Below are 13,102 nucleotides of genomic sequence, written 5' to 3' on the forward strand. Positions count from 1 at the left end.
GTTATGGAGGAGGGTCAAAAAAAAGGATTCGAGAACCGTAGGTTGAACTATCCTGAGATTAACTACCGGTGAAAACCGAACTGAAATAAATTAAAAACTACCATTAAAACTAGTTTTTAAATTTGCTTTATCTTCGAATAATGATATTGTAACCATGAAATGTTACGTTGGCCAACCTTGTTTTTAGCTTTCTAAACTTATCAATATATGTACTTATCATAATAATAATAGAATAGCATAAACAATAAATTAGACAATTTTTTATTTCAATTTTTACTGTATAAATGTATTAAAATTTGATTTTTATGGAATGTATTTTGTGTTATAATTTTTGAAAAATATTTATTTAATATTATGTGTTTGATTGTTTAGTAAATCTAATATTTAATGAGAGCAGTTAACAATGTAGGGTAATGCAATTGTTTTAATTGTATGTGATATAAAATTGAATTGTAGTAGAGTATATAGTAATACTTAGTAAGGTTTATACAATGATTATATTGTGAGATATCAAACATAAATGATGGGTTTCTCTTATGAGAAGCGTCCATTAAAAAGGCCACGTCTTGGTCCACCTGATGTTTATCCTCAAGAAGCTAAACAAAAAGAGGTAAGAAATGTCATTTATTTTTATATAATTAATGAAAAATGGTTTTAATCAAATTATTTTGTTGTAAGGATGAATTGACTACAGTTAATGTAAAGCACGGATTCACAACATCCTTGACCATATCAGATGAACATCAGCATGGAACAGCTCGTAATTATAATATTACAGCATCAAAGATTGGAGCGTTCTTCAATGCAATTATTAATAAAAAGGAAGAACTTAACACACTAATAGATACCGGACGAAAAAGGTTACAAATAAATCCTAAAGACAATTTTTGGCCAGCTACTGCTCGTTCAAAAACTACTGTTGAAGCATGGTTTAAAGATTTAGCTGGATTTAAACCATTAAACATTCTGTCAAAAAAGGCAAGTATATACTTAATTAGTTCTAGATATAATATTACTTTACTAGTACTTAACTAGTGTTTTTTTGGTTTATTTTTTATTTTCTTGTTTTAATATGTAATGTTTATTGGAACATAAGTACATTATAGCTATTATCCTAAGTTATAATAATTGTTAGCATATATTTATTCTAATAATTTACACATAAACTATATAAGATTAAATATATATAAATATATTTTTATCCTGTCATACTTTATTGTGTTTTATTATACATGATTTTTTTTTTTTTTTTTTTTTTGAGTATAAAGGAATATTGAAATTATTTTTTATATCAGTTAAGATTTGTATTTTGTTTTTGTTAATTTCTTAGATTTTAATGTAATCATTATTTATTATGTTATTTTTTAATATTAAATTTTAAATGTATTTATTTAAATATTATAGGCTCCCAATTTTAACAAAAAAGAAGAAATATTTATGTTGCTCTGTGAATATAATGTTCCACTAATTCGTGCTACATGGTTTATAAAATTAAGTTCCGCCTATACTGTTGCTGTGTCTGAAGCAAAGATAAAATCTAAACGTCAACTCCCTGATCCTACACTTGGTATATCACTTATTTATCTTAATAATATAATTTACATTTATAATATTGGAATATCATAATATATTTAGAATGGACAAGTACATTACTTAAATTTACAAAAGAACAACTAACTAAACTTCAAGATTATTATCAGAACGCTAATATGTCTATGAGTTCATCACATTATTTGTCTATGAGTGAAGAGCAAAAAGTTTCTCTTAAACAATGGAATTATTGCACTAGTCTAATTAAGTATATGTATCAGGTAATGTAGTGTAGGTATTATATTTAAATTGTAGTTATTTATTAATGTACTCATATATTTTAGGAAGGATTATTAGAACGACAAGAAGTTCTCCAATGGATTTTAGACATGCTTGAGCGTTATAAATCATCATCTAATAGTGAAGATGGTTTATTAAAAGTACTAAGTCCTTTAGCTTTACAGTATTGTTCAGAATTTTGTCAATCAGAACTTTTAAGTCGAAAATTAGTTTACTTTTGTTCTCGTAAATTAAATACTATATGTAACTCAGTAATGGATTTAAATCCACCGCAAAGTCCTACTTCTAAAGGAGCTTCAAATAATAGTGTCCCAAGGTAATGGATATTGGATCATAAAATAATTATTTTAAAATATTAATAAAAAATATATTTTAGCAATACTTCTAGTGCTACTAATGCTGCATCAACCTTGAATGATATGATGAATTGCCCTCATCATAGAGATATTTTACTTCCTCTTAGCTGTATAATTCAAGTAAATTATCAAAAAAGTTGTAGTATTTACCTTTATTAATAATTATTTTTTTTTTTTAGATTATTTTGTTAGAATGTCCAACTTCTTTAACTTGGAATCATTTAGGAGGTGGTAAACTACCCTCAATTTTAAATGGATCACCTTTAGATTATCTTCCTTGTTCGCCCGTAGTTTTACCAATGCCACAAAGAACAAATAATGTTTTGTTAAGGTAATTTAATAAACATTTACAAAATGAAAAATCTTCATTTTTATTATTTTATTGTTATTAGTGGTTCTCAAATGTTGATACGTAAAAAATTAATTTATAGTTGACAAAGGGAATTTATACATATATTTTTTAAATACGTCTTAAAACTGCTTCCAACTAACAAAGTATGGTGTCAAGCAGAATCCAATAATTGTTTAATACAAGTTACCACTTATCACTTTATGGTTTTTGGTAACCAAATTCTTAGTATTTCTGAAAATTTTATAATAACTAATTCCCAATTATAAACTGTTTGTAATATTTTTAGTTATCGATTATCAAAAAAACTGGTTTTAATAATAATTTAGTTTGTTTTATGTACTTGTGAAATTAAATATATAAATAATTAAAATATATTTAAACATAAGTGGAATTTAACATTTTAATTACTTTAAAAATAATAATTAATTCTTGATTATTTTTAGTGTGCATCATTATCCTTCCTTCAATCCTACTGATCTTTTGATCAGTACAAATATTGTATTTACAATATTTTATAAATAAATAAAACAGTTATTTTAAATATAGTTGTAATTTTATGTTATTTGTAGATTTTTAATAGTTCCATGGTACATGTCTGTTTTATAATATACATAAGCAAAAGTTTAATTTGAAAACCGCTGTTATATGTTATGTATAACATTTTAATGGTGTTTTTTTTTCTCAGGAGACAACTTAAACAAGCAGAAGAAATTGTTAAAATTAGAAGTCAAGCTGCTGAGGGTAGATGGTGTTTAGATAAATTCCATAAATCATCAATTGGTTTGTTGAATGAAATACATTTTTGTAGTGACATTTGTTATTGGCTTAAGTATTTAGTTAACAATTATATTTTTTATGTTTAGGTGCAAAAACAATAAAAATTTTAAATGTTTTGGATGCATTAGACCGTCATAGTTTTGAACGAATTGATCAAAACAATTCACTAGATACATTGTATAATAAAATTTTTTTACCACCAAATTCTAAAGATAGCTCTAATCCACTAATTTCTGTTGGAAATATTTCTGTGTCTACGGAAAATGAAACTTCAAAAGATAATCGATCAGAATATGTAAATGTCATTTATTTTATATTTTAAAAATTGAATAACTGTGATAATATTATTTTTTCTTTAGAATATTGAACAAGATCAGATTGTTGTGAAAGTTTTATGTGAGTGGGCTCTAAGTTGTTTAAGGCGAGGTGAACACCGTGGAATGGCAGTTGCTAGATTATTAGATAAACGTCAAGCTGAAATTACTGGTCGGGAAAGTGATTCTTCTGTTGAAGTTGTACCTGGCGGCCCCAGTGAAGATAAAGATTCAATTGTTTCTACACCAGCTACTCTTCCACTTTTTCAACCACTTTTAATGAACTTTCTTGATCATGATGCTCCAGTACTTGGTATAAACTATATTGTTGAAAACTTAAAATATTGTGTACTAATATAATATTTTTTAGAAAATACAAGTACCAGCCGTACAACATTTACAAATTTAGTACATTTATTTACTGAACTGATACGAAACGATGTGTTTTCACATGATGCATATATGTGCACTTTAATATCAAGAGGAGATTTACAATCAACGAATAATATTGGTAATATTTAAATTAAAAATTAATTATTTGAATCAACTTAAAGTTAACTTAAATTTACTATATTTTAGGGTTATGTCAACCAGGAAGTAATAAACCAGCTGATACACCTTCAGGTGCTGGACCATCTCAAACATCAACTCATATGGATGATGATAATCTTTTTGATTTAAAACCTAATGTTCCAGTAAGTGACGTTTTTGTATTATTCCTGAAGGCTTTAAATATTTTAATTACCTTTTGAGTATCCAAATGAAATAATATTATTTTATTTTATTAAGGAACACCATAATCGACATATGGATTATGATGATAGTAAAATAGATGATGATCTTGATAAGTTGCTTCAGCATATTAAAGAAGAACAACAAAATTCAATGGTACTATTTTTAATATTACATATTATTTTTATTCAAATATTTTCTATTTTAAATTCAATTTTTTTTAATAATTTTAGGATGCACCAGATTCTCCAAAAGTTGAACCATTTGCTGGTTCTTCTATTGGAGGATTAGAATCAAATGATCCATCTACTAACACTAATGATAATATTTATAAATGCCGACCATCTCGACACTTATTATATGCAACACATTTTCCTTTACCATTGGTTAGTAATAAATTCATCAAATGTTTAATATATATGCATTTTGCCTAAACTAATATATGTACATACATTTTAATTTATGACTAGGATGAAGAAACAACTAGTCATGATTGTAATCAAAGACATGTTTTGTTATATGGCTTTGGTAAAATGCGAGATGATGCTAGGCACACTATTAAACGTATTAGTAAAGACATTTGTAAATTATTTAGTAAAAAGTTTAGCATTGATATTGCGGAAGGTAAATTATAAATGTTTTTCTTATTTATTACGAATACATTATTTCATGTGCAAATAGGTGGGAAAGTAAAAAAACATTCAAGAAATGAATTCAATTTTGAAGCTACTACTTCCCGTGTACAAAATTTATCATATTTTGATCAACATGTTGTTACTTGGCAGTGCAGTCTTAATGTATTGGAAGCAATAAATGCATTTGCGACCGGTAATTATTGTTTTTTTTTTTTTATTAAAATTGAATAGTTACATAAATAACTATTTAATTGTTGATATTGAAAATAGGAAATTCAAACTATCTTCCGGTTCAAGAACATGTAGCATTTTTATTCGATCTTATGGAATTAGCATTAAATGTAAATACACTTCTAGATGTCTGTATTCAGGTAAATATTAATATATATATATACAATTTTACTTTTATACACAATGTTTAAAATTTGGATGTTATTTTGATTTAAATTATTCTTTAACTTATATTTTTGTATACATCTAGATTTTAATGGATATACCAGACGTTGAAGCACAATTAGCAGCTAAAGGATCATCTTTAGTACGTATTTACACTACATCATTAGTACTTTATATTGTTGGAGTCTTGCGTAGATATCATTGTTGTCTTTTATGTAAGTATAGGCGATTTATAATATTTGTTTACATTATTTAATTTTACATATTTTTAGTAAATCAAGAACAAGTTATTGGTGCTTTTGAAAATTTGTATCGTGTTGTCAAACATGTGTCAAATCCTGCAGAATGTTTAAGTGTTGAGCGTTGTGTTCTTTCTCACTTGTATGACTTATATATATCAGCTTCACCTCTTTTAAAAGGTCGTTTACCTGGAGCTGAACCTTTTAATACTTTATACTTAAAAATACGACAAGCACTTCATGCAAATCTTCAACCATCTACTATGACACACGGGAATTGGAACTCAAGTTATATGAATGATTTAATAATGACCTACAGAAGAGGGTGTATGTGTTTTTCATATTTTTGTCATACAATAATTATTTTTTTAATGGATCATGGTTATTATTACACAGGCAAAATTGATCCTGGTTGGCATAGACAATTAAATGAATCCCAAGGTAACCGATATAGTTTAGTATGTAATGTTGTAATTGCTGTTGCGACCGAAACATCAGATATTGAACGGTTAAATGATTTGGCTATACTCAGTGCAGAATTAACAGCATCTTGTAGTTCATTAGCATCTGAGTGGCTGGGTAACATTAATAAATTATTATTTTATTTTGATTATGATTTCAATTGACTAATTTAGTAAATAATTATTTGTGATATGTGTTTTAGGTGTATTAATGGCTTTATGTTGTTCTTCTAATAATCCTATTATTTTTGGAGAGGTTTTGTCACGTGTTGACATGAATGATATTACTGTACATAATTCATTAGCATTATTTACATCAATTCTTGTTGGTAAGTATTATAATAAAAATATATTGTAAAAGCATGTTGTTTGGTATTAAATAATTTGAGTATAACTCGAGTCATATTTTATATGAGAATGTTATTATATTATTAATCTGATATTTTTTAATTATTAAGATATAATTAAAGCAACAAATTCATATTATATTGTTAATATATGCTATATTAAAATTGATGTGTAAGTTTTTCATAAAATTTAGCTTTATTAAAGAGTAAGAAAAAAATATTACAATTGCATGATTTTAATTATCATAATTGAATCAGTCATTTTGAAAAGACCATATCTCCATGAAATAAAAACTGTTAGGAAACGTAAAAAACTGTTTTTAGAGATCAAAATTAAATTTAGACAAAAATTGAAAAATTGTTAAATTATTTAATTCCCTTATATAAAACCAACTATGATATGGCAATATCACAGGAAATATGCATTATTATTGGTTAAAAACATCTATCATATAAAACTAGTATAAATTTAATTTTATCAAATATAATAAAAATACAATGTAGGTTATATCAAAATAAAAATAAATTTTAAGTTGAAATCATTAGTTGAATACTATATTTCTTCTTTACAGCTCGACATTGTTTTTCATTGGAAGACTTTGTAGTACATGTAGCTTTACCTTCTCTATTAACAGTCAGTAATGAAGGTGAATATTTGTTGAATCTTTATTAATTTTAAATAAGATCATATTTGTATGCTCTCTTTTTAAATAGGACATGGAGCTGCTGATACAGATCCTGAAGCTGAAGCATCGGCTAGATTGACTTGTCACTTATTGTTACGTCTTTTTAAGACTACTGAAGTACCTCAACCTAGTCTTTATTCAGTTGGTAAGTTAAAGTCATAATATGATTTGAAATATATTATTAAAAATAATTATTATTTATGTAAATTTATATTAGGCACATCACCAAATCCTATATCAAATTCAAATTCTAGTTGTAGTATTAAACAAAGCTGTGATAGACATTTATTAGCTGCTGCTCATAACAATATACGAGTTGGCCCCTTATTAGCTGTATTAAAAGCTATTATTGTAGTTGGTGATGCAACAGCTCAACGACCAAACCAATCTATAAAAAAATCACCTTCCAGTCAAGTTAGTACACCTGGTGGTACTAGTAAAATGCCTAGTGAATTGTCAATTAGCCATATATTAGGCACATCAGATATTCTTGGAGGTTCAGCTGATCATTTACTTATGGAATTAGGAGGGTATTATTACATAATAAATTTTTTTTTTTTTGTTTTATTTTAATTTTAAAATTATTTGTAGCTTAGGAAATGCTGATACTCAAGCTCCTGGCCTATCTGAGCTGGCACAATTTGTATTAAGAGAAATATGCAGTCAAGAATGGGTGTTAGAACGTTGTCTTCAAAATCCAGAAGAACTATGTCATCAGGATATGCTGTTAGATAGTATGCTATCCTCTAAACAGGTATAAAAATAATGTTTTTAAAAATTGTATGTATTTAATTTATTAAAAGTAATTTAATTATTCAATATATAGGCACAAAGACTTTTACATATGATATGTTACCCTGAAACAGCTAGTGGATCTGACATATCTCTAGATTCAAGGACAATAATTACTAATATTTTAGAGGTGCTCATTTTTTTTCAACCACCATTAAATTTTTTTTTTTTTTTACTGAAATCCATTTAAATTATTTTGTTCATTATTTTTAGAATTCTGATCAATGGACTCTTAGAATGTCTTGGCTGGAAATGCAACTTATGTTCAAACAATTTTCACCTAACTCTCCAGATTTAAATCAATGGCTAGACATAGTTGCTAAAGCAGCTATAGATATGTTCCAACATAATCCTAATATTCAGAACAAGTAATTTTTATTATTAAATATTTTCTATACTATATAATTTTTAACAGTAAACATCTACATTTACAAACTATGTGTACAGTTGTAACTACATTTGTACTAATTTGAATTTATATAACAATTATTTTAACAAAAATTGAATATTTAGTTTTTATAGTTAATATATGAGTTAATCTGGACTATAGTATTTTTAACACATTTTAATAATTATCCAGATTTAAATTATTGTGGTTAATTTTTGAATTCACTGAATATCGTAATTTTATTTTCAATTTTTTTAGGAATGAAAATATTAAAAAAACTCATTCAATGTGGTTATTAGCACCTCTTATTTCTAAATTACCTTGTGCAGTTCAAGGACGTGTGCTGAAAGTAGCCGGTAAAAATAAAATTACAATTATTATAAAATTTAAAATAAATATTTCTTAGGTTTCTTCTTCATGTTTAATTGATTTTTATTGAATTAAGGTCAAGTATTAGAAAGTGGAAATATGATTGGATTGGGTGGTACAAATTCTGGAAATGTTACTCCAATTACTACTCATGGTGTTAGTGGTGGTGGTAGTAGTAGTAGGAGTAGCAATAAAGGTACTCCACCTCATCCTCGACCAACTCAAAACACTAATTCCGTACCTCCTCCACCTGCTATTTTGGCTTATCATCAGCCTTTCTTATCATTAGTACTTAGCTGTCTTAAAGGACAAGATGACCAACGAGAAAATTTGCTTTCCTCTATACATAATCAATTATCTCAATATTTGGTATTATCGAAAGAGGTAAGACCAAACAATACTAAATAACGTTAATTAAAATATAATATATTGTATTATTAATACAGGAACGTCTTGGTATTCAAGAGGGTTGTGCTAGCAATAAAGAAGTTGATGCCATGCAAGACTCACTTGCACTAAGATTCAGCTTAGTAGGAGGCATGTTTGATACAATTCAGCGAAGTACTGCTTTAACCACTGATTGGGCAGTTCTTTTAGTTCAACTTGTTACATATTCAGTAATAGACTTGACTAATAACACGTAAGATATATGTTAAAATAAAGTTTTTAATCAAATAAATAGGTTATTTCTAATCTTTTAATATATATGTACCTGTTTATTAATATAAAAAATGTTTATAGGAAATTATTCAATACGGTTATAGATATGTTGGCCACATTAATACATTCTACTCTTGTGTCTGATTCTCAAACTGAAAAAGGAGAAGAAAATCGAAAACACTATCAAAATTTAATAAAAAAATTAAAAAAAGTAAAAATTATTTAAAATTAAATGTACTTAATTCATGGTATTTTATTTATATGTATATTTTATATTATGTGTATTAGTGTATATTTAATAATTGATTTTTTTTTTATAGGAAGTCGGAGAAAAACACTCTTTGTCAATTTCACAAGTAAGACAGCTTCTGCCTTTGGGTAAACAGCTGTGTGAGATAATTACTTGTGAGCAAATTGGTACTGATATCAAAGGAAACAAGATTTCAACAGGTTTAGATTCAAATGACAAACAAGGTTTAAAAGTGTGTGATAAACAACGTGTAAGTGCTTGGGATCTCTTAGAAGGACATAAAAATCCTGCTCCTCTTTCATGGTCATGGTTTAGTGCTGTGCGTGTGGAACGTAAACCTTTATGGTATGAAGAAAACCACAGAATGTTAAAGTTTCATACACATTCATTAGTGAAGCCTGCTTCATATTTCTTAGAACCATTGCCTTTACCTCCTGAAGATTTAGAACCTCCTCAAGAGAAACCTGTAAGTACATAATTTGAAATTGATTTTGATTTATTATGAATTAAATATATGTACCTGATTTCATTACCATATTATTATAATGATTTTTTAAAAATATTTTGGTTGTGGAAAAAAAATGTATATATTTATTACAATTTGTTTTCTATATTATTGTTTATTATTTTTTTTATTTTTGAGTTTCGATAAAGTGTTTTATTTTCATTTACCTGGGGGCTTTTAAGTTGACATTTTTATGGGAAATTGAAAAGAACAGTACATTCACTCGTAAATGTAGTGTCCTTGTGTTTATTGTAATCAGATCAAAGGAGTGGGTTCTGGAATGAACATAGGTCCAGGACCAGGACGTCCAGATACACCGTCTTCTGTACCTGAGTCTCCAGGTAGAGGTATTAAACGCAATATTAAATCTCAAGGACCACCTAACTCTAGACGGAAGAAACAACAACCTCCTCCTATGTCGCCCATGACACCTAATGCACAAATGGGTCAAGGTCCTCAAATGCATTCCCAAATGCAGGTAATTTTTGTTTATTTACATCAATATTTATGTACTTAATATTTAAGTTCAAATTTAATTAATTTTTGTGCATAAATTAATTCACAGGGTCAGCATATGGGCTATAGTGGTCCAGGTGGTGGTATGTTTCCCATGCAGCCCGGTCCAGGACCTGGTCCAGGTCCTGTCCCAGGTCCTACACCTGGGCCAGCTCCAACACAAAATCCTCAGTGGGGCGGTTATGGACAACAAGCACCCCAAACTGGTCCTAATTTTTATTCTCAGCAAGTGCTTCCTACACCTGTCCAAGGTCCTGGATCAAGATTTGATCGTCCAGGAAATACTTCTAAACAAGCATTGAGTCATATGCTTCGCATGCGTTTGCCTACTAATCAGTATGCAGGTCAAACAGGACAACAACCAAATATAAATCCCAATTTCCAACCAATGACTAGACAGCCATTTATAAGGTAAATTATATAATTTATCAACATTTTTATTTTATTAGTTAAATGTGTAATTTATGTTATTAGAAGAGGACAACATAATGTTCCAATTCAACCTCCTCAGCAAAATGCTTCACAAATGTACCCAACACAGCAACCAACACAAATGTATTCTAATATGCAACAAAGTAAGTATAAATTATACTTCATGCAATTTCTCAAAATATATCGCATTACTTAACTATAGGTATGAATCAAAACTATGGAGGATATGTTGGACAACAACCTGGAATGAGACCACCGTATATGCAAGTAAGATATATATATTTGATTAAGTATTTACTTTACTCACTTCTAAAATATTATTTTTAAAATTTTTAAATATCATCAAATAAATTAAGTTGAAATATAAAATTGACTTACTACATTAGTATTATATTATATTCAATATTATATAATAACAACTAGTGTGAGTTTTAAAATCCCAATATATTTTAAATAACAATAAATATTACTTCAAAATGTTTACAAATTAAATTATAATATATCCTTTTTTTATTTGTATAATATCTTTATAATAAAATTTAAAAATATTTTAGTTTTGAAAATTGATAAATTTTTTTATCTTATATTTATCTTGACGAATAGAATCAAAATGTTCCAATGAATCCGATGAGTGGTCCACAGAATCCAGCACCTCCATATTCTCGCCCAGCTGGTCCAAACCAACAAGCACAAAATTCTCAATACCATCAGGTTAATATTAAAAAAAAATTATTATTATTAAATTTAAAAATGTATTAACTTATCACTTAAATTTTAAATGTATTATGTAATTAAGTAATTTATACTAAGTTACAATGTAAAAATGATTTTGTTCTAGCAACTAAGTCAACAGCGTATTCGACATATAATGGCTATGCAACAACAACAACAGCAGCAACAGCAGCAACAACAACAACAACAGCAGCAACAACATCACATGCAAAGGCAAATGCAAAATCCCCAACAACAACAACAAGGGCATCCTTATGGTTTGCAACCACCACCTTATTAATTTGTCTTTGTACAAATCCACAAAATGTATTTAAATAAGTATAAGTAAGCATTGTATTGTTTAATTTATTTTATTTGACACATTTTAAATATTTAGTATAGTGATTTGAAATACTAAAAGTATATGATTGAATAAAATAGTATTTATTTATTTTTTTGCAATTGGTTTTTATTTAATTTATTGTTAATTATGTGACGCAGAACATGTATTATAATATAAACTTATTATTCCTATGCACAATTTAAATTTTTTTTCTGTTTTATTAAATTATACAATGCATAATATGTATTTTATTTATTTTTGTTTTGGTCTCAAACAAAAGTGAAAACTGTAAGAAATATATAGAAGAAAAAGTTATATTTTAATGTATCAAGTTAAAATTTTATCAAAAGGTACTTCCCAAAAAAAAAAAAAAAAACAACTCTAATTTATAGCACCGAAAATAAGTATAAGTATATAATTTCTACTAATATATTCTATGAAAATGATTAAGTTCAATTTAATATGAAAACTCTTTTCTTGACAAATGAAAAATATTTTATTTAAAATATAAAAAATAATGTTTATAATTTTTAATTAAAATACATTGAGTATAAAATACACATCATTTTTAAATTAATATTGAAATTTATTTTATCAATATTGTTCAGTCTCATTTAAAGTTTTAAATCAGGAACATTATATATGGTATGTAAAACTATTTTTTAGTATATGCCTTAATACAAATATACAACATAATTATTGCTATGATTGGATAAATGCAATTTAATCTTTCAATTTTTCTAGTTGTAAAAATAGATCTTTGAGTGTATGATTATTATGTAAATACTAATCTATTAACTTATATTAACATTAACAAATGCTACTGAATTTGTTGGTGAAGAGTTGTACAAAATACATTTTTTGTAACAGGGTCTACGAAAAATGGATAATTATGCACAATTTATGGTCTTTATAATAGTACCATACATTAAATATACATATTATTATACGTGTATTTAATTTATGGTAGTACCTACTTTAGAGATAAATAGATATCCTCTATAGAAAATA

General features: G+C 26.8%; 1 protein-coding gene across 2 annotated transcripts; it reads left to right on the top strand.

Annotated features, from left to right (window-relative positions):
- The first annotated feature begins 316 nt into the window (after positions 1-316).
- LOC112689083 (mediator of RNA polymerase II transcription subunit 12) lies at positions 317-12,205 on the top strand. Of its 2 annotated transcripts, none has more exons than XM_025562594.1 (38): positions 317-610; positions 679-978; positions 1,405-1,567; positions 1,636-1,811; positions 1,875-2,146; positions 2,207-2,306; positions 2,366-2,517; positions 3,224-3,318; positions 3,402-3,610; positions 3,675-3,942; positions 4,000-4,140; positions 4,209-4,324; positions 4,419-4,517; positions 4,595-4,747; positions 4,832-4,985; positions 5,043-5,189; positions 5,267-5,367; positions 5,478-5,607; positions 5,665-5,958; positions 6,028-6,210; positions 6,296-6,421; positions 7,012-7,086; positions 7,154-7,270; positions 7,343-7,655; positions 7,717-7,879; positions 7,952-8,047; positions 8,131-8,285; positions 8,564-8,661; positions 8,751-9,058; positions 9,121-9,314; positions 9,416-9,545; positions 9,655-10,050; positions 10,325-10,567; positions 10,655-11,016; positions 11,080-11,180; positions 11,240-11,304; positions 11,641-11,748; positions 11,876-12,205. In XM_025562594.1, the coding sequence occupies exons 1-38, from the start codon at positions 521-523 to the stop codon at positions 12,047-12,049; spliced, it is 6,567 nt and encodes a 2,188-aa protein (XP_025418379.1). In that variant the 5' UTR covers positions 317-520; the 3' UTR covers positions 12,050-12,205. The 2 variants fall into 2 exon arrangements, with proteins under 2 accessions (XP_025418379.1, XP_025418380.1); XM_025562595.1 differs by having other exon boundaries at positions 10,349-10,567.
- Positions 12,206-13,102: the final 897 nt, after the last annotated feature.

This window comes from Sipha flava, unplaced genomic scaffold (genome assembly GCF_003268045.1).
Source record: "Sipha flava isolate LNK unplaced genomic scaffold, YSA_version1 42_pilon_pilon, whole genome shotgun sequence".
In the NCBI taxonomy this organism is placed as follows: Eukaryota; Metazoa; Arthropoda; class Insecta; order Hemiptera; family Aphididae; genus Sipha; species Sipha flava.

Bases quoted from the DNA above. Each gene is read 5' to 3' on its own strand.
- LOC112689083 (XM_025562594.1), top strand. From the start codon at position 521: ATGATGGGTTTCTCTTATGAGAAGCGTCCATTAAAAAGGCCACGTCTT. The intron at 3,319-3,401 runs GTTTGTTGAATG...TTTTATGTTTAG, and splicing joins ATTCCATAAATCATCAATTG to GTGCAAAAACAATAAAAATT. The intron at 9,059-9,120 runs GTAAGACCAAAC...TTATTAATACAG, and splicing joins ATTTGGTATTATCGAAAGAG to GAACGTCTTGGTATTCAAGA.